The sequence below is a fragment of the Bacillus rossius genome, chromosome 1 (assembly GCF_032445375.1).
Source record: "Bacillus rossius redtenbacheri isolate Brsri chromosome 1, Brsri_v3, whole genome shotgun sequence".
Classification (NCBI taxonomy): Eukaryota; Metazoa; Arthropoda; class Insecta; order Phasmatodea; family Bacillidae; genus Bacillus; species Bacillus rossius.
In genome coordinates, this window is record NC_086330.1 from 40,897,082 (window position 1) to 40,922,672 (window position 25,591).

The 25,591-nt window shown below is 35.1% G+C and overlaps 1 protein-coding gene across 1 annotated transcript in view; it reads left to right on the forward strand.

Moving 5' to 3' along the window:
• The window catches only part of LOC134546198 (uncharacterized), a 450,062-nt gene that overhangs the window by 325,804 nt on the left and 98,667 nt on the right, over positions 1–25,591 (forward strand). Inside the window, exon 2 of the mRNA XM_063388846.1 lies at positions 11,668–11,845. Coding sequence (XP_063244916.1) covers positions 11,668–11,845 — 178 coding nt within the window. The remainder of the gene's footprint in view (positions 1–11,667; positions 11,846–25,591) is intronic.

The following is a 25,591-nucleotide window of genomic DNA, read 5'->3' on the forward strand; positions in this document are numbered from 1 at the left end:
TCTATCCTTTTTTTCAACCCCTTGCAGCAATGTTTCATCTAATCAAAAAATGTTTCAGCTAAAATTATACATAAAATTATAAGATAAATACCCAATACTCAATTTGTACGATTTTGATTTTGTGTTTAGAGAGTTTCTATTTTTTTTGTCCTATAACCCTTGTTTATTCTACCCCTTGCAGTAATGGTTCGTCGTGTAATAGTTTGTATCAGTCAAAAGTTTAAGATAAAAATTTTAATCTTACAGACAAATTTGAACGGATTTGAAAGTGTATATACTATATACTATTAATTCAACTTCTCACTTTTTCAACCCCTTGCAGCAACGGTTCGCAAAATCAAAACTTGTTTAAGACAAAAGTTTAACATAAAAATTTTAAGAATAATACATAAATTTGTACGAATACGATGTTCTGCCTATGTAGGGAGTTGTGATTTTTTTTGTTGTCCTCCAACCCTTGTTTTTTCTACCCTTTGCAGTTATGGTTGGTCGTATCAAATACCTTTTCATGCAAAATATTTTGGAATTACTCCTACTAGTTATAATAAGTTCAAACGGGTGGGATAATTTCCATATTATGGGAGTAACAACGATTTTCTGTTTTTCACCCCTTTAGACGGATATTGACCATTAATGAACTCAGCCGAGATTAGGATTTAATGTATCAGTTTAGAAATGATTTGAGAAAATTTGCGGCAGTTACAGTGTCCACAATATTGTGATATATATATATAATATTTTGAGTTGACTATAGTTTTGGGGTCTATGATCCATTAAAAGAAAAACTATATAAAACATTTCCGAACGTCGCATCATGGTAACGACTATAATATGTAGTATTTCTTTGAAATGTGACTAAAATGATGAGAGTGAATGTTTATTTTGCGCACGCACCATAAAACGAAATTTTCACAGTATGAAAAAAGGGCTACATAAAAATACAAATTATGTAGGTGCTTTTCAATTTTATACGTTAGTGTTTGAGATTAAATACTGGTCCATATCATTAAAAAAACATATTTTTTTGTAAATATTAGTAACAAATTGTGATGATAAACTTTCTAAATTGTATTTACAAGTGTGTATATATAAGTGAGGTTAGGTTATACTTATTTAGCCACATTACGAAAAAAATTATGAGAATTAATTTTTACGATGCGCGCGCAACATGCAACAAAAATTGACAGGATCAATAAATTCTACATACAAATAAAATTATTAATGTGCTTTAAATCATAAACTTTAGTGACTGATATTGTATACTGGACCATATAATTAAAAATGGTTTTATTGTGAATATTAGTGATATAAATAGTGTTTATGAATTTTTTCAAGGTTAGGTTGCCGTATGTATAATTTGTTTGTATTACAAATTATTACATCCTTTTTTTTCAAACAGAATTTTTTTTTTCACATTTTTTTATTAAATTTTTATTTTATACATGTGTTTGTATATTATTTTGAAAACTTTTTTAATTTAATTTTTTTATTTGATTGAATATATACAATACCAACCATATGTAAAGTATCACTCCATTATTTTAATTACTTACAGTATTATATTAATTATTTGCATGAAAAACTAATGTTAGTTTTTTTATTGCGTTAAGTAAGTATAACTACTAAATACGTACCTACATAAAATTACCCACCCAATTTTTTTAAAAAGTATTAGTCTACATATTTTAATAATTTGCTCAACTGTTAACGAAATACCAAGCCCGCATTAAAGTATTAATTTTTTCAGTAGTTGATTTTTAGAGTCAAATCTTAATTTATGAAACAAAATGAAATAAAAGTAATGTTACTAAGGTTTCATATTTTAAACTTTTTATATTACTACAGTGATAAAATTAACTTGCTTTTAATTCCGTTATAAAACATTTTAAAAACTTCTTTAAAGCGGATAGAAAATATTTGAATAATTTATAGCAAGGTAAGATATACATTTTACCAAATGAAATAGATGTATATATGTATTTATTGTATATATAAAAATAATTAACAAAAATGGTGAATTAAAATGCTAAAATTTATATATATGGTAAAAATCCCATGAAATTGTTACACTGAAGTTTGAGTTTTGTTCGTTAAGGTCATTATCTCCCAAGCTTCTCTGCCAGGTGAATTGGAGCGTTGCAATTTGCTAGCAGTGATATCGTCCACGAGGAACATACAGGAAGTCGTGACAAAGTGAATACAGAAACATACTCTTGAAGATGAGGAAGGTTAGTGCAGAATCTGCGTACGAAGTATGTAAAGTGAAGTTTTAAAAACCCGAAGGATCAAACGCTTAGCGAATCCTTTTTCTTTTCTTTTTTTATCCGCGGAGTTGCTCAAGTTTGAACTTCTGCGTAATGCAATCTTAGCTGAAGCGGAGAATCCGAGAAAAAAAAAAGAAACTTTCAAAACCAATTTAATGTGTTATGTGATTGGACTTTTGGACGCTGTTGAAAGGAATGCTAGGTGCATAAAGCTCTGTGTTTGAAGTTCATAAGGTGATGAATGCGAGTGACGTAATTTGCTTAAATATTATCAGACCGTCTCAAAGCCAGGCCGTAGACATCCAAACTGCATAGAAAAACTATTTAATGCGGAAAATATAAGGTATAAAACTTCGACTGTGCACGTTTCATAGAATAAAAAAATTATGTTTCATTAAAGTAATGTTATTTAAAATGTTAAAAAATAACAATGATATATTTTTTTTAATTATCGTAGAAATTTTAAATTAGGAAGTTTTGCTTGATTGCCAAGATATGATTTTTAATATTTTAAAGCCAATTACTTAGTCTCACATTTACTTCACTCAAAATAACTTTATCTGAGCTTTAAAAATTTGAAAGCTCATAAATATAAAGCTGCGATCGTCATATTAAAAAGATTCGATTATTTATAACGCTGTTAGAAAATCGCTACGGGAGACAAAAGCATACGCAACTATACTCTACATACAAAATACACTTGCACCGACAGTAGATGAATTTCCTGATTTTAGAGTGATAAATCCATCTTCATTTAACAAAAAATATATCATAACAGCGTATGATTACGCATTGTTAGATGAAAACTTAACTTGTAATACAGCTGGATATATGCTTTTCGGTGGGTTTTGTTTGGGGCGCCAAGACGTCACTTCCGCAAGGCGAGAGTGCTTGAGTGGCCTCGGTTCGTGCCCATTATGCAGCACTTCTCGTAGCAGACGAGAAGTCTGCTGGCGTCGTTTTGTTTTCATCTCATTAACATCATGAAGGTCCCCATCGTCTCGAGTTCTTCTCGGATGGCATAATAATTATGTTCCGGAAAATACTAGATTCTAGAGTACAACAAATACTTAAATATTTTAATTTCAATTGGCAAATTTTTCGAATTATTTTTAAGTAAACGTAACAATCCTCTTCATTTTTTAATATGGCGTAATTGAATATTTATCTTTTACATAAATTGTTTAAATGGCAGAACAACACAAATACAGTTTATTGGCGTGCATATTCTAAAAGTAATATACATAAAACGGACAATTTATAAGCAAAGCGTGAAGCGATGCGCGTAGAGACCCGGAAAATTCGCGGGTGCAATGACCTGCAAGCTAGACTCTACCGAGTCTTAATAACTCGATCACTAGCCTCAGTCCTTGATATAAGACATCATAGTCTTGGATGGCTTGAATGTGATTCGACCGTACGGTTGCTGTTGGTTCGTTATTAGTTTATAATACCTTGGAGCAAGTCAGAACATCTGCGGACCAATTGAAAAGGGTGCAAAACAAACATGTTTTTTGGGGTTCAGCTTGTTAAGTTAACTCGTGATATTTTCGTGTCCCTAATTATAAGCATTGGGAAGGTTGTCAGGATGAAAAAAACACCAAAACCATTTGTACGGACGAAAAAAGTTTTATAGTAAAATTCTGAGAGATAATGTCAATAGTAAATACCATATAAAAATAGAAAAACAATAACAAGTCACTAAAACCTACACATCATTCTGTATATGAATGCATACTTAAGCCTATAATTTTTGAAAGAATTAAATAAAAATAGTATTCTCAAAATACCAAAAGATGAAAATGTTTACTAAATAATAAATAGTTTCACTGGTAAAGCATTAAACTTAAAAAAAAAGTGTATTTGTTGCTGTGATATTTTGTCTGATCAATTCCTTCCATGGAATTATTTCTGTGCTGTTTATGTGTATATTATTTTACATCGTCTGATTTCGGCTGGTTTTCTGTGTGCTTGTGTAGTAATCGTTCTTGTGGTTTCTCTATGACATACAGTTAAAACAAGTAATGGCGTATTTCAGTGAAAAATTTTTAAATAAAGATTACTCATAATTATTTGTATAATGATGATGACATTGATGAGGAAGTTACAAAAAGGCAAAAATATTATTTTTAATCTTGAATTTAAATTTTTATATGCTTAATTTCTTCATTGGTATTTGGTTGTTTACAAAAATGAAGACATGGCAGAGAGTAACGGCTAAGTTCAGCGCGTGCCTTTTCGTGTCCGCGGTCATTTCGCGAGGTAAAATAACCTTTCCCGGAGAATAATGAGACGTAGTTTCGCGTCGAAGAGCAAAAAGTCTTTTGAACTATTTTTTTTCCCTGCCCGCGTCTGAAGGGCAGGAGGAAGATGAAAGTTGGGCGAAAAGAGTGAAGAAGGGCGTTTCATTACTACGGTAGCAGTTTTGTGGGAGGGAGTGGAGGGGAGAGGTTGTAAGGGGTGGAGAGCACGGGTGCTCGAATCGAAGAAGGAAAAAAAAATTGTAGAGCGAAGGAAGAGGTTTTCAGGAAACCGACCTTCAAATTTATAACTCTCTGAATTCTCAGCCCAAACGATGTGCCGTTACAGAATGCATGCATCAATTCGGATGGGAAAAATATTCTTCAGTACGTAGTTTCCTCGTATTTCTTTGATCGCATTTAAAAAAAAAGAAAAAAGAAAAAAAAACAATGTAAAATGTTCTTAAATTTTAAGCAAACGTTTCGTGTTTTTTAATGTGTTGTTGTAAATCGCATAAACATAAAGTTGAAAATTTTTCAAATATAAAATCAGTTTTACAGGCATTAAAAAAGAGTTTTCAATGTCTTAAAATACGTTATAATATTTACCAAAGTGTTGTGATTAAGCTTTTTTTAAAAAACATTTTTTAATCTGACAAAATAAAGTTTATCAATTGTTTTGGCATGTGTTTTGACATCTGTCCGTAGGTTTTATGTACTTGTAATAAAATAATTTACGTATTTTGCTCTCATTGAAGATCTATACAGGTCCAGCTGTGGTATAGTGGTTGAGACATATACGATCAAAAAAATTATTATTTGAAACAATAATCACTTCTTTCATCTGGTTTAAAAATTTCAAACTTTCAAATTTTCTATATTTTAATTACATTATATTTTATCCGAAAATTAAAATAATGTTATAATATATTTTTCATTCCTACTAATAAATATGTTTTTGAATAAAATACCATTTCTAGTATTTTACAATGTGGTTGGTTTCAAAATCACCCCACAAAATTTGCACTACATTATTTGCTCAGTTCTCGTTGAATACTGTGTTTTAATGATTTTAAAACGATATTTACTTTATTAGGGTGACAAATTCAATTTATATTTTGAGATACGACAAAGAAAGACATTAAAAGTTAATCGGAATGTCTGCAGGCAATACCCGGTAATCCATTAGATTTTAATGCCCAATTTTATGTATAACATAAACACTCCGCCCTTGAAATAATGAAATAATACTCTTGCATTTGGTTTCATTATTAATTTTCCCCCGGTCTGTAAACCTTAAATGAGTCCATGTTAATACGATTACCTCGAATTGTTTCGTGTTATTCTTTTGATAGACTAGAGTAGTAAAAAATCTTAAGACTTTTTTGTATAGTATAGGGCCATTATTAATTATTTGCTAGTCAGTGATAACAAGGAAGATTTGACAAGCATGGCCAATTTAAAAAAACGTAATGTGTGTTTCTTCAATACTTAGTAAAAACATTTCGAGAAATGACATGCTTAATAAGTATTCTTCACACGAATATAATTAAAAAACGACGAAATGTAACCCTTTTCCGTTAGCACGCGCTGAGCGTGAAATACTCACAGCTGTATAAACTACCACGGATCGCTTAGCTTTGACATGAGCCGGTTTTAATTCGAGTTTCCATCCACGTATATTACTTTTTCCCGGCTGAAAAAGGTGGAAAGAAAATAAATGAACTTTGTATGGTGTTGAATAGAAAGGATTTCAAATTAGTTTTGTTCTGTGTGTGAGACACAAAAGCAAGCTACGACAAAAAGTGCAAAACAAAAAAAAAATGGAAACTTTTAGTGAATGCAGTGAGCCCATTTTGAAAATACGTGAAGAGAATTCCATAGTAAACAATTGTGTGACGGCAAAAAAAAAAAGGCAAAAGAAGAGGAAGTTGGTTAAAGAATGGAGGACAAAGTCAAAAGACAAGGACACATGGTCATTTTTAAGCGTCACATGAAAGCAAATATTAGAATCAACGATTTTTTTTGCTTCCATTAAATAAACCATTTTGTGCACGTAGTTATTCCTCTGACATCACACAGTATATCGGTATGTATAATGCGCACTTGGTATTTAATTAGAAATTCCACAAAAAATTTTTTTAAATATATTCATTTGAAGAAACTTTTTTTTTGATTTCAGCATTTGCTTGGAACATTAAAAAATTTATAGAACGCATTCATTTACATCGTGATAATACGATTGCGATGCATCACAATATTCTTTAATCTAGTACATACTTTAATTTTTTATACAGTTTATAAATTCATTGTTTGTATATTTTATTTTAAAAAATCGTTATCAAATATCTAATACTTTGATTCTGTAATTCTTGTATGGATATTTAAAATTTTAACTAACAAACATCTTCGTAATATAATTTCATTTAAGTAAATAAAATACAGTAACTGAAAATGCTATAAAAAGATTTTTTCCTATTTATATGTAATTGAAAATACATATGCATTGTAAAAACCAAAACTCTGAAAAATGGAAATTGATGATTTATGTATATTGATATGTAGCCTACATTGTAGGTTGTATGAAAAGAAAAGTATTTTAAATGGTAGTTTTGTACTATGTACGTGGCAATTAAGACATTTACTATCTTAATACGTAAGATGCTACACCATTGAAATATTATTAAATTAAAGTTCTCGTATTTAAGTTTAACCTGAAATTTTATGAGTGGTTTTTGTGAATAATTATTACTATCATATTTCATCAAACCAGCATAGCTGCAGCTCTTTTGTTATAAATACGTTTCAATAACTGCAAGTAAATTTTATTATTAAATAGCCGCATTCACGTCAAAAACATGAAAAGGAGATAAAAGTTTTCATGACTGCCGAAAAGTTTTAAATGTTTGTTTTGTAATATATTTTAAGAAATGGGTACATGTTTTCCTCGATTACTTCCCTACAAATTATATACATTTTCTGACGAAAAATTGAAAATTACATGTAATTAATTTGAAGAAGCTAAAAACAAAATTCCCCATTGCAGGAATCATTTAAAGAACGTTTTAAATACTCAGCTAAAAACATTATTAATTGAAACGCATTATTTAAACATTTCACCATGTTTGGATTATGACGAATTTTCTGAAAAAATGTAAAACAAAACCAAAAATCACTGACACCAAATGCGAATTCGCTCAACATAATTCCGATAAGAAGCTCTTTCGAGGTTTCATATTGATCCGGATCGTGTTCATGTAACGATAACGTGAAAAGCATTTATTCGAGTACCAGTTAAATACATGGTTAAGGAAGTGGGCGCAGGAACCTGAAATCTTTATAAATATTGTAATGGCAGGAACAAGGCCGATACTCGAGTGACATTTTACTCCACTTTCTTCCCACTCCCCCCTCCTTTGAAGTTAGCGAACGGAATGGAAAAGGGCTGAACGGTGAACAGACAGTCTCGAGATAAAGCTAAGCGTGAGACGTATCAGTGTATGCAAATCGGACGAAATTCGTTTGGACGTCACGACAACCTTCCATTCCTTTCGCTTCCAAGCCATTTCAGACCGGAATGAAGAGCATAAAAAAGAAAATGTGCTCGAAATACAAGAAGAAGCACTTCCCGTCTGTTTAGGTTACGCGAGGACAGGAAATGTGCCATTCGAGGTATATTCAAATTACAGTTCTTCCACTTTTGATTTAGACACTGTCTACGGTAAATATTTTCTTTGCATTAATATTTTAAATCTCATTTTCACTTACAAACAATAAAGGTTTTAAAAAATTTACTCTTTAAATTGTTGTATCGTAACGACATGCACCAATTTTAGATGGTAACAGTATACTTTTTCGTCCTATTTCAATTTAATATTTTATTTGTTCGCATATGTATACGAGGACTTAATAACTTCTAAACCGCAAAATAATATATATACTATATAGATTTATATATTAAATATATATATGCATGATGACCATAACTGAATGTGAAGCCAAAATCAGTTCATAAGCCAGTAAATTACGATTCTGAATCAAAACACCATAATTCAAATAGTTTTCGAGTTATGGGCATTTTTTCGAAAGTTTTTAAATCACAACCCTGCACTAAATTAGTTAATATAACTAAAAAAATTTGCTCGTAATCATAAATAACCATTTAATTGATAACGATTCAAAATAAAACCCACATTGTATTTTTTTTTTTAGGGGGAGTGGGAGGATTTTCTTCGCACAACTTACACAGCAAAAATTATCAATAGGGCAACTTTTAATATTCCTACTGTAAAAAAATGTATATAATGCACTTTTTTTTGCTTTAATTAGTCTTATGTTCCAATAATGTGCTAAGTTAGCTAAGTATTTTTTGTTATTTTTTCTCAAAATTATTTTTAAAAAATATTATTTTTTTATTATTTTTTCGCGAGTTTCGTATTATAAGATTATTTGCAACAAGAACACATTAAAACACACGAATTTGCTCGTTATCTAGGGTTTGATGTTTACACATCCCTAGCAAGTACTGAAATACTCGTTCACATTTTTTTTTATGTTGACTTTCTTGGACCTTTACAATCTTCACAATGAATAATCATCCCAACAATTGGGTAAGGACAGATCGAAAGATGCTGTCAGGTTATTCATCCTATTGTTAAGACATGCGATTCTGGAATGCAGACTGCGAGTAGTGCTACAAACAAACGGGCCAATGACTGGTTCTCCCGCCTGCTGGCCGCGTCGTAGCCTTCAAAAATACCTAACGACAAGCCACAGGCGTTCAGACCCGAGGCCGTGCCCGGTTGCCAGTTGAACAAAATTAATAATTATTTTTTTCACGCCATGAAAACGACTGGCAATCGAATGAAAAATGTCGTAAACAATCAAATTTTGAAGTAGGGATCATGCCTGTGGTTGGTACCATGAACATACACACACACGCACACTTATACATATACACATACGCGTGCATATATATACCTATTATATATTAAGGGTGTCTGTGTCTTTTTTTTACACAAATTGTAATTTTTACTCCCAGAAGAATATCACGGTCATAATGGGATTTTTAAAAAATTCTCATCTTCCTCTGCCATCACTTAAAGAAAAAAATAATAATTAGTTCCTATTTCGTAATGAAATTTTCCACACTTGACTTTCAAAATACGAGGAAAATTATGTTTTACGTTTCCGGATGCTCAGGACGGACAGATGAAAAACATTACGTACACTTCAAGCGACGCAATAAAAAAATTATAAAAAATTTAAATGTGTGTTTTATAACTAAATTCAATGTATACTTTTATTTGATCTTGAGAAAATTTACACAATTTATATTTGAAAAAAATAAGATGAAAATCAGTGCCTAATTTATTTCTTCAACTAATCGTCTTATGAATAGCGTTAAGTTGCCAAATCACCTTTTCTTCAGGCTCCTCTTCTATAGCCATGCAGAAACATTAGCTAATGATTTCATGCCATGAGCTAAGGCACTGGGGGTACAACTCAAACATTTCATTGTCTTGTTGCGACTCTTTCCCACTTAACCCCTCACATTGTCACTCTCATCAGGCTAAATGTGCAGCAATTGTTTACAGTTAACTTAATGCATGCCGATGACTTTCGGATCCATTAGAATAGCCATCACATGCGTAGTAATTATCTTAGTTTAGACCACTGCTGCCTCAAGTGTGTTTTGCTTACCGCTGTGACCTTTTTTTTTTTACAAATGCCACAACGCTGTCAAGATGGACATTCTCACCAACCTGCTTGCCCACCTGACATTCAAATTAAGTATTTACTGCCAGGGAATGCAGTGTTATTTGATTTAAAGCCTAATGTAACCATTCAGTGGTGTACTGCTCCACGTTGGGCGCCAGTCTCTCTGTGCTGCCGTATTCGCCTTTAAACTATTAAAATTACTACCACATGTCAGTAGAAAACTGTTAAACAACTTTATGGCAGGCAGATTCGCAAGTGAGTATAACTAATGGCGGTGCATATATACGCATTTATTATGACTGGGTAGACAAAAAGACTCAACAGAAAAATAAGTTCGAAATAAAAATATGTAATGTAAATTTATATAAATGGTAAAATATCAGTTTACAACTACTGTCTACACGCTTTGTGCGGACCAAAACATTAATTTTAATGACACACACAATTAATTATAGTTCTTTCTCTATTTAAGATATTAAATTCCACTCATATCAAGTTATCAACAGCATGGGTTTTTTTTTAACCAGGGATTTATAAAGCTTTGACAGAATTTAGCTCTTTAATAAACCGGATATAGAACTGGTACATTGAATTATCAAAAGCCTGTAATAATAGCTCAGTGTGAGGATGGAATCAATTATAACGCGACACATTATTTTTTTTTTTCGTTGAAAGGGATCGCCTCGGCAAAATTAAAGACGCCCCTTTCTCACAGTCCTAACTGTCAGTTCGAACATATCAGTCGGCACCTTAACAATCGGAACTGCCGTTTGTGAACAAGGATGGTGGAAGGAAATGATGGACTAACTGATGGCTTCCTATTAAATTGGTCTGTAAACTAAAGAGCACTCAGTTTAAAATGACGTGTTTGGGGAAGAGCGTCTCGCAAGTCCAAACTGTGAGTCCAAACTGTGAGTCCAAACTGTGAGTCCAGACAGTGAGCCCACGCGTCCATCGTTTTGAGTGTCGTCGCAGCCAAATTTTTTTGGTTGGTTTGATATCTTCCCTCCTTTTTTTCTAACTAAATGTGAAACTGTATTTGCATTATCCAAAGTTTCGTCCATATTCTACGATGTAACGATACGTACAACAGCAACAGCAGCCACAATACTAACCGAGTGTGGGGGAGGCTGGAGGTCTGTGTACACTGTCGGCTCGGGCTGAGCAGCGCGAACTGGGTTCTGGACTGACCGAGTGTGGGGGAGGCTGGAGGTCTGTGTACACTGTCGGCTCGGGCTGAGCAGCGCGAACTGGGTTCTGGACTGACCGAGTGTGGGGGAGGCTGGAGGTCTGTGTACACTGTCGGCTCGGGCTGAGCAGCGCGAACTGGGAGCTGGACTGACCGAGTGTGGGGGAGGCTGGAGGTCGATGCACACTGTCGGCTCGGGCTGAGCAGCGCGAACTGGGAGCCGGACTGACCGAGTGGTGTCGGCGTGTTGCAGGGCTGCCGCAGCTGGACGTGAGCGGCCTGGTGGGGCAGACGGTGCGCCTGCCGTGCCGCGTGGACGAGGAGAAGTGCGGCGAGCTGCACAGCATCAAGTGGTACCGCGGCTCGTCTCGCATCTTCGTGTTCAGCGACAAGGCCGACATCTCGCGCTCCGAGGGCGACTACGTCAGCCGGTGAGTGCCGCTCATATCACTTCCTTACTACTGCTGAATATTCCTTTTTAAACCAGTTTCTCAGTAATATATTGTTACTTTGGACAACACGTGTCTATGGTTATTTTGCATAAATAAAATTCTTTTCTCGAGATAATCCCTATTTTTCCAACCACGGGATATTCATTATTCAATAATTAGACTTCATTTCGTTTTATTATGCTTGTTATTGTGCGTAGTTAATACTGGAAAGCTATTCAGGAAAGGTTTTTACGAATGACTTCAGCAATTGGAAACACTGCGACAACACAGAGCAAATAAACTATTGGTAAGAATCCGAACGCGGTGTTTCTGCGAACACTATTTTAAGTGTGAATGTTAAAATTTACATGTAGCCTATCTGTAATTTCACATGAATATTTATGTGCCATTAAAAAAAAACATTTAGGCTGTAAAATAAGCAAGGGAAAGTGACGACGCACACTACAATAGAATATCGCAGTATTTTTATAAAGCAAGTATAATATAATTGTTTGGCAAATAGTACAGAAATAATAATGTAAATTTTCAGATATTGTGAATCTGCATATTCACATTAAAAGCAACTGTATTCCTACAAATATTTTTTAAGTAGTAGTGGGTTTGGACCCCTCCTATAAAATACATTAGTTTTATCTAGGATAGAAAGGGAAAAAATCGCAGTCAAGCCAAACTCTTGGTCCTGAAACTGAACAGCGTATCTCTACCTAAGAGTCAAACAATCTCAAGTCCAGAGTCAGTGATTTTTTTTAAATTTTTTTATTGCACATTATGATTTTAAGTTTGTTTTCAATCAAACCATAACATTGTATACAAAACAAAATAAAATTTATAGTATTAATCTAGTTGAATGCATGTGTTTGTGGTGGAGAGGGGGGGAAACTGTGAAAATATCTACCCCCACCCTCTCTCTATTGAAATTAAATTCTGCGTACGCTATTGTTATTATCTACCTAAGTCCAAAGATTAAGTTGACCCAGATGATCTTGAGTTCACTTTTAATGTTATTAATCTGTGGCTGTTGAATATATTTCCCTCTTTTGGAAGAAATTAATCTTAAATTCCTTTTTACCAGCCGCACGCATAGGATGCTGTGAGCAATCATTGAAGAATCAGTCTTTTTCCCACGCTCCTGTAAATTTTCCCTAAATGTGGCTTAAGCATGTTTGTTTCTGAGGTACAGATATTCGGCCAATATAACTGCCATTACGGATGCAGCTATAAAATAATATATGAGGTTAGAAAATGACAGAACTTAGTTAGTCTGAATTTCAATGCAGTAAGTATTTGATGACTTTCTTATGTCAAGAAAAATAAATAATACAATATAAAACGTACAACTTAATTTTAAAACGGTATGCATTTTGTTGAACGCACGTGTAATTGTCAGCAGCAGATATTGACAGGTATTTTAGGACATGTAAGCCACGAACCAAATACAATAATCAGTCAATTTATTGATCAGTCAATTTTCTATACATACAATAAAGTTAGTGGCCTATAGGACATTTAGATCCCAGAATTTACGTCTAGAAACTAGTCATTTAAAATTACCAATTTATTTTTTTTCTATACTTAACATTTGAGTAGTATTTAGCTTGAAATTAACACTTACATTTCTATCCATGTAAGAGCAGTTTCATTATTATAGTCACTAGACTCATTGAAGTATTATTATCCATAACTAAATTTTATGAAAGAATACTTAAAGTATATAAGTTAAAAGCTACCCATTTATAGAGATATATAAAGGAAACATTCAAATTATATATCATTAGTTGGTTTTTAAACTACTTAACACATATTAATAAAGATGTATATTCAATGTTCAGTTTTTTATTTAACTATTTTAATGATCTTTTAACTTTTCATTTTACCCGTAACCATTGGGCAAACTCAATATTACAAAGTCGTTTCTGGGCGTTTTCTTTTTCTATGAGAAAAATTGCCACCAAATATGTCAGCACATTTTCCTAAACTTTCTGAGGGTGACACGCGAAACCAATCCTGATCCACCCTGGAGAGAATTTATGTTTTCCCTTTCACTGCAGCGGCTGTCTGAAATTCCCGCACCGTCCCGTCGCGACCCCTGGAAAAACCTCACAGCCCTCGCGGTCTGACTAAATATTCTGTGTACGAGCGCGGGACCCAGCGCGCCGCTCAAAGCGCGCGCACTGCAGAAGGAGGGTTACTCCCGGCGAGAAGCAGCGCTCCAGGCGGCGCGCGAACAAAGCAGAGGGGTGGCGCCCAACAGCCAAAGAGACCTTCATTAATTCACATGCGAGCTCTTCCCTCTATGGAGGGTTCTTCGGAAGGGAAGAGGTGGCGAACGGAAACGCGGGTTTGTGAAGAGTTTCCCCGTGAATGAATGCTCGGACGGGTTCCGAAATTACTCTCCCCCTTCACTGACCGCCATCTATGTGATATCCCTGGAAGTCTTTCCCGCAACGCGAAAGGGTTGTTCTTTCCCTCGGGTCGTCTGCCCGAGCACCGCAGCGTCAAAGTCACGCCGACCGTCTCGGAAGGTTGGTATCAGTGACACCCCATTTCGCATGGACCCTGGACAGACACGCGTTCTTTCCTAGTTCGTTCCAAAGATCCATTAATCACCGTCCGGCACGCGAGTTTCAATGCTACCATCTTTGCCGCTTGTTCAATGCCCGTAAGACGGACCGTCTATTAGACCGCATATTTATGTCCGGCACCAAAGAGAGTGTAAAGACTCCGGGAGTCACGTTAAAATTCAAAAGCTTAATTCATTTGGAGTTTAATATCTTTCACACGAATTTCTATGGACTGTAAAAGATTATTTAAAAAAAAACGGAATGTAAACATGTCCCAAAAATGTGTGCAATATTTTCAGTATTATTATAAAACTGATTGCGATATAAGTGTTTATCACTTGTGATCTTAGTTCAACAGTGGATACATTCTTATTGTTTTGAAACATTATAATAACTATAAATGGACAGTTTAATATTTTTTAAAAAATGGTTTGGCGTTGGAAGTTCACAAAATGAAACTATTAAAACTAAAGTAATTAAATATATAGAAAAAAGCAGCCTGAACCTTATTATGTTAAACCAGGTGACTTTAATTCCGTTTCAGGATGAACTTACAAAATAAAAAACATAAGAATGACCCGTCTGCTAAAAGCATTTTTAATGTAATGCGAAACCAATTTTTGCGATGAGTGATCGATCAGCCCGTGACAAGAGGATTCTAGTTATTCGCTTGCCAATCAATGACGGTGATGTAAAAATGGAGGACGATTACATTTTCGCTCCCCCTTTTTTTCCAGCTTCCTCGACCCTCTTCCGACCTGGCGAGCAACGTGATTGGTGGAAAGGGGGGGAGTGTTGACCGCTGGTCAGAGACCTGGTGGTATCGTCCTTACGGCAGGAGTCTGATCGCCGGGTTGACACTCCCGTGCGCAGACACGGTCGAGGGACACATCTGGTTCTCGCGGCTCGATGCCGCCGCGCGGACTTCATGTGCCGAGGGCGCGCGCGTACGGTGTGCAGAGCTCTGGGGGAAAAAAAATGACCACGCGATTTCAAAACTCATCAAGATATCCAAGTAAGGTCTGTTTGAGAATGCACTCTAAATTCAAATCGGGAGTTCTGTTTCCCCGATTTAGTTTTAAAACCCGTAATTTTCATGAAAGTGAAAACCCGTATTTTCAAGAGTAAATTTTAGCCTTGAAAAAAAAATAATTAAAAGTCAGTCATGGGGACTGTCGACAAAAGTGAAAACTTAAAATTTTTTTTTTTTAATGTGTAATATGAAATCATTTCTACGTCAAATGTACGCAAGGAAATGATTTTGGTAGGTATTAAGTATATCACTAGCATGTCGGTGACGCGAACCCATAAGTTTTGCCCCTACCAATAATCACTTAAAAACTAGAAGAAGTGAAGTTTTTTCATTGAAAGAATAAAAAAATTATTTACTTAAATACACAAATAATCAAAATTATCTCTAATAAATTAACCTGACATTTGAAGAAACTCTCATCGTAAATAAATAAACAAAAGTAAAAGCATAACCTCAACTTAACTACCTACTAAAAAAATATCCAATGCTCACAATATGTACCACACAATAACGTTAAAATTTTCTTGGGAAATAAAGATAAAATTAAAAAAAAAAAACAGTATTTATTATGGAAAGCACTCAAGGGACTTGCATTACACCTTAATCTTCATTTCTCTGCCGTATAATGTTATCGGTCACCACTCTAATCTCATAGATGCCCTATGCACGTCGTGAAGACTGCGCGCCAGTCCACCGCCTTGCGCTTAGAGGCGATTACCGTGCTAGAAGTCCCAGTGAGCGTCGCACTTATCAAACCGCCTCTCCAACCCAAATACTCTTAACACTTCAACGCACACACAGGCACACAGAGTTCTAAACTACATTGGTTACGTGTTCAATTGTGGTCAATTTGTCTTGTCACCCGCGATCCAGCACCGAGGTAATCCGAGTCCCAATTGGTGGCGGAGTTTCCTCAGCGGGAAATGTGGCGGACGTTTCCGTGAACCATTTTGCTTTTCTTGGGGTATTCCTATTTCGTCCAACCATACATTAATCCAATTCCCATTTCATCTTCCCACATGGCTTCTAAAAAAAACCTTTACGACAATGACCAATGGTTACACTTTCATTAGCGTTTTTGTTTTCTCATTAAAGTAATATGACCAGAGTGCTTATTTGTTGGTCGTGATCGCTTAGGAGATACGTGAAAGTTTGTGGTTAAATCCTCACCCTTGGTATGATCTGTTCAAAAGCATAGAGCCGGTTAATTTTTCTGTAATGGGACATACGTGTGACTAACTGTGTGATATAAAATATCTACAAAATTCTACTTTATAATCTTACAATGTAAAACACATTTATTCGATTTTATAGAGTTTTTAAAATTGCAAATTTATTCACATAGGCTTTAGGGTGTATGTCCCGTTACAGATCATTATTTTATTTTTATGTTTAACACGGTCAAACTTGCAGTCATTTTAGTGACTGAACTTCAACAAAATGAAAAATTTCCGTCGACGTTGCAGTCGACATCAGGGAGAAATTTGCAGTGTGTTAAATTTTATTCGTAAGTTTATATATATACGTTAAATATATTTTTTCAAACCTTGAAATTTTCTTTGTTTAGATATAGTACAACTGCTCCCTGACGATGGCGAATGTAACGTCGACCGAAACGTCAGTGATATGTTCGCCTTCGCAGAAGCCAAGCAACTGCAAGTAGTTAACTGGTTTTAAAATTGGCTAATTCCTTTTAGTGGCGTGGTGATTATTCGTCGTTTAGATGAATCACTGGAGGAAATTTAAGCACTGAAACATTGTCATCAAGCACGGGCACAGGCTCGCGGCAGTAAAACAAAAGCGACCCGAGTTAATTAAGTTAAGCCGTGTATAAATACAGTCGGGTTTCGGTCATATTTTCGCAAACAGTATTTCACCGCGCAACTCTCGCCAGGATTAATTCAGGTGTGTAGGTGGTAGAAGGGGCAAGTCGATACACGAAACGTTATTCTATATCGGGAACTTAATTTAAATGTATTGTAACGCAACAGTTGAAATTTCGGGCGGGTGCGGACGCGAAGTTAATAAATTTACGGACGTGAAGCGGGGATAAATAGCCGGCAGAGATTACTCAGCGCTTGTGTAAATAGCGCGTAGACTGCGCGCCTGGCCAAGTCGGCGTACGACTCTATATATTAAACAAGGTCGGAGTGATTCACGCGGCAATTCGAAAACAAAACAAGGGACATTAGAGGAGGGAAAAAAATGGTCGTGGTAAGAGAAGGGGTTGTTCCCCCCCCCCCTCACGCTAGGGCTGAATATGCCACGAGGGCCAAAGCCCGTCGGATTTAGCCGCGAGCTGGCATGACGGGGTGACACGAGGCCGAGCTGACTCTATCCCCCATCCCCCTTTCTTTTTACCCCCACCGCTCCCATTACACCCCCCCCCCCCCCCCGCCCCTTGACAAACGGATTAGCGCGGGGGGTTTTCCTCTGCGTTATTTAGGGGTGATTGTGACTTCGGTAACAAAGGCGTCTGCACGGAGCCTCTGGTGTGTTGGTATTTTTGTTAAATTTATTTTATTTTATTTTTGTTGCGTGAGAACTGCCCGCAGAAGAATTTAGGGTATTCTTTTTTTACTGGCTCCAACCTCGAATTTGGGTTTCGTGCTTGTGAATCAGCGTAATTTATACGCATGGGCTGCAACTATGGACGGTTTATCTCACGCTATCTTCAGTTACTCTTTCTTGAAAGAGCGCACGTATTTTTTTCCCTGACATATTACGTCATTTACAGCGTATTGAATTCTTTTCGTAAACTAAAACCGGCTGTCTTTAAAATATCTGTACATTTTACAAAATTTTACAGACGGTTTATTTTTCTTTATTTAAATTTTTAAAAAAAATAGTGCTCGTAAATATTGATTCGTTCTCAAAACAATGTATATACATCTCTAAAATAATTTTGTAAACGAATTGGGCTTAATTTAAATATGCGTTGCAATGAAAATTATGACATTATATACGATATCAGTAATTGCTATGTTTAACAATGGTGCACAGTATCTAGAAAATGACAGTTTACTACGATTCTGAATTTAAAAAAAAATATGAACAGAATAAAAATATAATTTAGTACTGAATAATTAAACTTTTCATGTATTGACATTACTAAACAGTAGTCTATTTTTTAGCAGACAATGCTACGACCTAAATTATTATCAATAATTTGTAACCCTCATGGCTTGGAGCAAATCTCTTTATCATAAACTTTAAAGATATTCAAATTTTTCGGCTAAATATTGCTTATTTTAGAGCAATTGAGAGAAGACCTTTGCATATGCTAATTTATTAAGGTTCGTTTAAACCCTAATCGAGTGTTACAAGAGACAGTTTAATATTTTGGTGAAGCGGTATATAATTTTGATAAATATTAAATAAGGATTCTAAAAAAATATATTATTACTGGACAGTCAAGATATTTAAGTGCACATGACACCTTACGTCGGGAAAATTAATCTTTAATCCATCAGAGAAAAAAGTCGGGTTTAGAAAATTTGAAAAGTACTTTTTATTTTAGTTTGATAACCAACCTTCTACGAAATTTGAATTTAATCTGCGCACTAGAAAAAAAACTCTATTTTAGTTGTTTTTATAGTTTCTATTATTAAAGAACTTTTTGAGTAAGCTTGTGCAAAATAAGATAATTATTATAACAATAGTTCATAGAGAGCTCATGAGATTTTTAATTTTGTTAGTTTTGTCATGTTGACGTTATTTATTAATTTTTTGGGCTTAAAAATTGACTACGGTTCCGTGTTATATAGTTTTAAAACAAACAATTCAGTTGAATTAAAATAAAACACTTTTATCAAAACAAAAAATAAAGATATTTATAAATCTGTAACGGGAAGGTTTTCACTTAATTACAATAGCTTCTGTGTACGCAGCTGAGGCGAGTGATTGAACACAAAGTTATAAAGCTCGTATCATGGGTCATTTTTGAATCGTGTAATGATTTTTCTTTAAAAATTGTTTAATAAACCACTGGCTATAATCCACACTTCGCTATTGTTTTAAACCGTAACTTCCTTACCCAGTGTGTAACAAATCAGCAAAAATCCTAGTAGTCAAATAGCCCTCGTCAGAAAATGGCAGAAACTAATGCGAAAAAAAAAGATAAAATATATTTTGCGATGTCAGAGGAGTAATGGAAATGTTTAAAGGGCTTAAATGCAGGGTTGTAATCTTGTAAGTTCGTTAAGTTTTTACGAACGTGATCGCCGGTGTTTCACCGCAGCCGGACGGAGCGAGGGAGGCGCTGATGATGACGCCTCGACCCAAGTCGCCATCTGGACCCGCCGCTTTATGAGTTGCCGCGACTTTATCAACCTGACAGCAGATCATTTAACGTCGCCTCCTCCTACTCCTCTGCTTCACCCTTCCGCTACCCATCTTCTAGCTTTCTCCCGTCCATCCTGCCCCGGAGTCCTGACCACATGTCATTCCTTTTTTTTTTCTCCGAGACCTTCTTTTTTTTTCCCCCCCGCTCTCCTTTGCTCTGGCGTCCGGCCTTTTCAAACTTTTTTTCCTTCCGTCGGAAGCCTGCAACCTCGACTCGCACTCTCTCCGTCGTGCGGATGACGTAAAGAAGGTCACTTCGGCCGGAGCCGAGGAGGGTCGTCTTGCCTTCCCAAACCCTTGCCCCGTCATCCCTCCCCCTCTCCATCGCCGGCCGTTCACAACTGCAATCTAGTTTAGGACTAATGAATTTAACGATTCCTCCCCTCCCTTCTGCTTCCTTCGGACTCCAGGTCTCTGCCCCGCGTGAAGATACCCGGGCTCTCTTCGGGGTGGGCCGGGGGGCAGGAGGGGGAAGTGAAAGATCGGACCGATCTTGCTGTGCGAGTTAAAAGGGGAGGTAGAGGGTGTTCTGCCCCCCTATCCCCCCCAGCCCTCAATCCCCACTACCTCCTCGCCAACTTCCAGCCCCTCAGCTCCGCGGGTTCGGAAAGATTAACAATTTCCGCGTGCCCCGCTATTCACCCGTGGCTCCAGTCGACCGAACGACGTCTTCGACTCCGAGGGCGTTTCGAAAAGTCACGTGCATGATACTCTCTCAAACTCGCCCCGTTGCCCCGTCTACCAACTAAATAATGGTTTAATGTCGTTCTAGTTAACGCTACAAATTAATTTTTAGCGACACTAGAAAATATATGACTGGGTAAATAAATACAGTATCCACAAAATATATTTAATGTAACGTTATATTTAATGGTACAGTTAGATTTAGCGCACAGTTTACTGAAATCAGTAGTTATTCGAATGAAAAAAAAAATAGACAGACGATTCACCAATAGATAGTGTTTACTCCGTGCTCCGTGATTTTATATGGTTTGTCGTTCAAGGGTTTTAACATTTTTATCAGGCAAAAAATACTTCAAAAGGCACAAACATCAAAAAATTTTGTCATAAGCTGAATTTTTGCACTGTGGTAAAATCTACTATGCTTGGTTAAATACCGAAAGTTTATCGTTGTAAATCTTGTGCGTATCACCGAAAACGTGCAATTTAAGTCCTATATGACAGCGACATACAGCAGTCCATTAAAATGCTTCCCATTTACGCTGTTTTAAAGAAGACTCTCCATAAACTTACCAAAATCACTAGAAACAATAATACGCACATTAATGTTGTAAAAATTTTGAATATTTATATTAAATGTAAGACAATTCGATAAAAAAAATAAAATAAGTTTTTTTTATCTCAATAAAGGACATACAAACACGATAAGTGTAAAGATGAAAAACCCAACAAAATAATCACGTTTCCTAAAAATTTGGAATATTTCTTAACTTTTATAGTGACATAACTATTTCTCAAGAGGCTAGTGTAATTGATTGCATCGCTAAAGCGTTCTGAGCGTAGACGTGTTGTGTACGTACTGCGACAGTGCTACAGCCGCAAAACATGGGGTGACCTTCGCTACCACAAAATCGAGGATTTTTAGTCTCTGGAGAATTTAACCCAATCGGAAATTTAGTAATTCTAATTACATTGTAAATTACAAATTTTCTGGTAAGTTTATCTCCGAAAACCTTGTGCAGCACACCGAAAACGTGCAGCTAAGTCCTAAATAATAGTTTCTTGAGCGCTCCAATATATCACATTTCTTAAACGCAATTCCTAAAGTCGACTCTCAGGATGGACGCCAAAACATTCTTAAGACATTACTTTACATGGTATTTTTGAAAAAGTTACAAATTTATAATATCTTAAAATTTATGGACAGTTGAAATCAGTAAAGTAAGAATTTTATTAATGTATGCTAATAAAAATGCAGATTATATAAACATAAAAGGCCGGATGTAATTTTTTTACAAATATTTCATATTAGTATATTTGGTTCAATTGTTCTGACCGCTCATGCGCCCCGAAATGCGTATCGTGTACCCAGCAAGAGCGACTTCAGCAGCGCCACAGTATGTGCACACCATTCAGCTCAGAACGTTTTAGTGGCCAGAAAAATTGCACCAGACTTTTAACAAATATACTTATTTAAAGATTATTAATTATGCACAAGATTTATTAAAGCGTTTTTCACGTCGATTCTCATTCCTCTTAAATTTGAATAAAATCCTTTCTTGTAATATTATTGGATGTATTCCATATTTTGTAAAACATATTAAAACATTTTGACAGTTAAAAATGTAGAAAAATTGTATGGTTCACTGAATGTCTACTGTAATAATAACGTTTAATAAATGCAATATTGTGGAGCGCTCAAAGAGCTATTATTAGCTGCACGTTATCGGTGCGACGCACAAGGCTTGCGGAGGTAAACTTTTCACATGTTACCAGAAAAGTTGAAATTTCAACTGTAATTACTAAATTTTCGATTGGGTCAAATTTAACAGGAGACTAAAAATCCTCGATTTTGTGGTAGCGAAAGTCACCCCATGTTTTGTGGCTGCAGCACTGTCGCAGTACGTAATATTTTGTATAACGTATCCGCCTTTTTAAATTGAAAATATATTCTTTATATATATAATATATATAGAATATATAGTATGGTTCACTGCTGCGAAGCACAAAACGTGGAGAAGAAATGATGCTCTGTGAAGACGTTTTTTCCTCGGGAAACAGGTAAGTGAGGTTTAAAAATATAACAACCCCGGATTTCCAGGACATTTGTTCACCCACGACCAAAACAATTCGTCTCGTGCAGATAGCACTCCTTGCTACAAATGCAATTTAACTTATATATGAATGAAAAACACTGAGCACAATTAATCCAGGGATGTTGGTAAATCTACGGGCGACTTCGTAGATTAAATGACAAGAATCTTATTGGAGTATTAACAAAACCTCGAAAATAACTGTTCAATTCCACAACAAATACTCGTCTTTGTTATACCTGCTTGCTCTATAACTATGACGTCTCCACGTAAGGAGTAGCAATGAATACGTTTTATGATAATACAATTTTAAGAGTCTCGTCCTAATGGGAAATAAAAGTTTGGTGTTACACTGTATTTAAATATTTTTTTATTTCTCTGAAATAAAAAAAAATCTAAATTTCGTCTGAACTTTTACTTCCAAGTGTAAAGACTGAGTTTAAGCATTGTGTTAATTTTAAATATTTTTTAAATAGTTAAAGCTATGTTTATTTTAATTATTTTTAGATAAATGGTTCTGTACTGTCACAATATAAGCGTTATGTACTTGGGGAAAACTTACAAAGCCCGTTATACAAATGTAGGATAGAATTGTATTAAAATCCTCTTTGAAATTGTTGTTAATCCCACAAGTTGAGTAATGAGTTAAAGAGTTTGTAGCTAGAAGATGCCTTTAGGTACTAATCTTTAAATCTATTTTTATTTGAATACACTGTAATTATTTGGAGTCCCCGAAAAATAATTAGTTCTATTAATTGGTTTTCATCCCATTTACCTCACACCCGTCACGATTGGTAATTTGTATCTATAATTTCGAAAGAAAAAAACTTTCTGCGCAGCTAACAGGCGTTGGTAGATTTCGAAGGACCTATTTACTCTGGAAATATTTTTGAAACATTTATAAACTTCTGTAACATTTTAAGAACCTAATGTACAAAACATATTTATGTCATCAAATATTACAAAATGATCCATTAAATATTTTCTTATTTGCCATGCAGCAAAAATATCACAATTATTTTTAACTCAATGTATCTAGCATTGAAAAGTTTAGAACGCAACATTGAATAGCTTAAAACAAATTTCATTTTATACACCAACTTATGTAATTATATGATTTTTTTTTACTTTCAAACACTACTTTTCATTTCTTGCACTAATAACGTGGTCGTATTAAAATTAGCTTTGAAACATAGGTAAAGATAATATTAAGAAAGTTTAAAATAAATTCAAACGTATTGGTTACTATGAAAGTTTCGAATTGTTTTGGAATTTTAACCAATGTTTTACTGTAATAATTAGTTTTATCAATAATTGTTTCAGAAAAAGTTTTAGATGAAGTTTAGGACTCAGGCAATAAATTATAATGGATATTATATTATATCTATTAATAAGTAATGATTATTTTTTACTTTCAAACCTTGTTATTTCCACCCCTTGCAGTAATGTTTGAATAAACAAAAAAATATATATTACCATTAGTTTAAGTCAATATTAGATAGTTAAACATAAATAAGTATAGATTCGATAATATATCGGAAAGGGAAGTTTTGTTTATTTTCTCATTCTAACCGCATGTTTTTTTAACCCCATCCAAAATTGGTTTGTATTATCAAAAATTATTTCAAACAAAAGTGATAGCTAAAAATTATAAGATTAAATTAAAATTTTTACGAATTCGATGTTGTGCCTATGAAGGGAGTTATGGTTTATTTTTTGTCCTCCAATCCTGGATTTTCCAACACCATGCAGTTATGGTTGGTCGCATCATAAACTTATTCGGACAAAAGATATTAGTATTACTCCTACGAGTTAAAGTACGTTCAAACGGATGTGATATTTTTACACTGTGAGAGTTACAGCGATTTTTTCTTATTTTTTAAAATACTTTCCCATTTCTACCCCTTTGGATGTTGCCCATTAACGAATTCGACCGAGATTTTCCACTACTAGATTTTATGTATCAGTTTGGAAGTGATTTGTGAAAATTTGCGACAGTTATCGTGTCAACAAAACTGTGGTTTATATATATATATATTTATATACATAAATGTATACAAACTTTTGATTTGACGTTAATTTTGGGGTCTAATGACCATGAAACGAAAAACTGTATAAAAAATAGTCACACCATTTAACGGCTACAAAATGTAGTATTACTTTGAAATCTCCCAGAAAACAGAGACAGGCGCAGTTTGGTACCGCGTTTAGATTTTCCGTGAAAACGTCTGAATTGCGTTCTCTATAACTTCGGGCATATTTACGATTCATATGAGACGACGTCTTCGATTATTATTTTTTGTTACTTTCAATTTACTACCGATCTTCACTTATATTTCGGCGAATATATTTACTGTCTCGTTTTGGTTCTTAGTGGTGGTCCGCAATACTCTTCGCGATGACACCCAACAAAAAACACAATGACCGCCTGCACTGGCAGACACGAACACGTCACAGGCAAAAAATAAATAAATAAATAAATACTGCGTGACAAACACGTACACACATCCGTAGTGAGCTCAACCATTGTTCACGTGTTATTAGTCTCATAGTTATTTGCGATTAAAATTTTTACGAAATTTTGTTACACAAGAATGTTTGCGCGACTATCACTGTAACGAGCGAATGGATGTTTTCGCGTAAAAAAAAAGTAAAAACAATTTATTTGATTTAGTTTTATTCTTCGTTGGTGGTCGAATGTTGCGTGCCTCTTTCGCCAAGGAGACCATGATTTGAATCCTGGCTAGGTCAATACCTTGATGATTCATTCTGTCACTGCCACGTGCGCGTCCCTTGACGTGGACGAGAAGGTAAGCCCTGATTCTTTTGAAAAGATCGTCAGCTCACTGCGTGGGGCTGGATGCTCCCTGTGTAAAACCTGCCTGGTTCCTAGGCGCCAGAACTAGCTCATTAGCGACTCGGGAGGGCCCGCCTGTTTTTGTCCGCCCCTCCCTCCGCGGGCCTTTCAGCCGCCCTTGCCGTAGGGTCGCATAGTTCGACGGCCGTTATTACT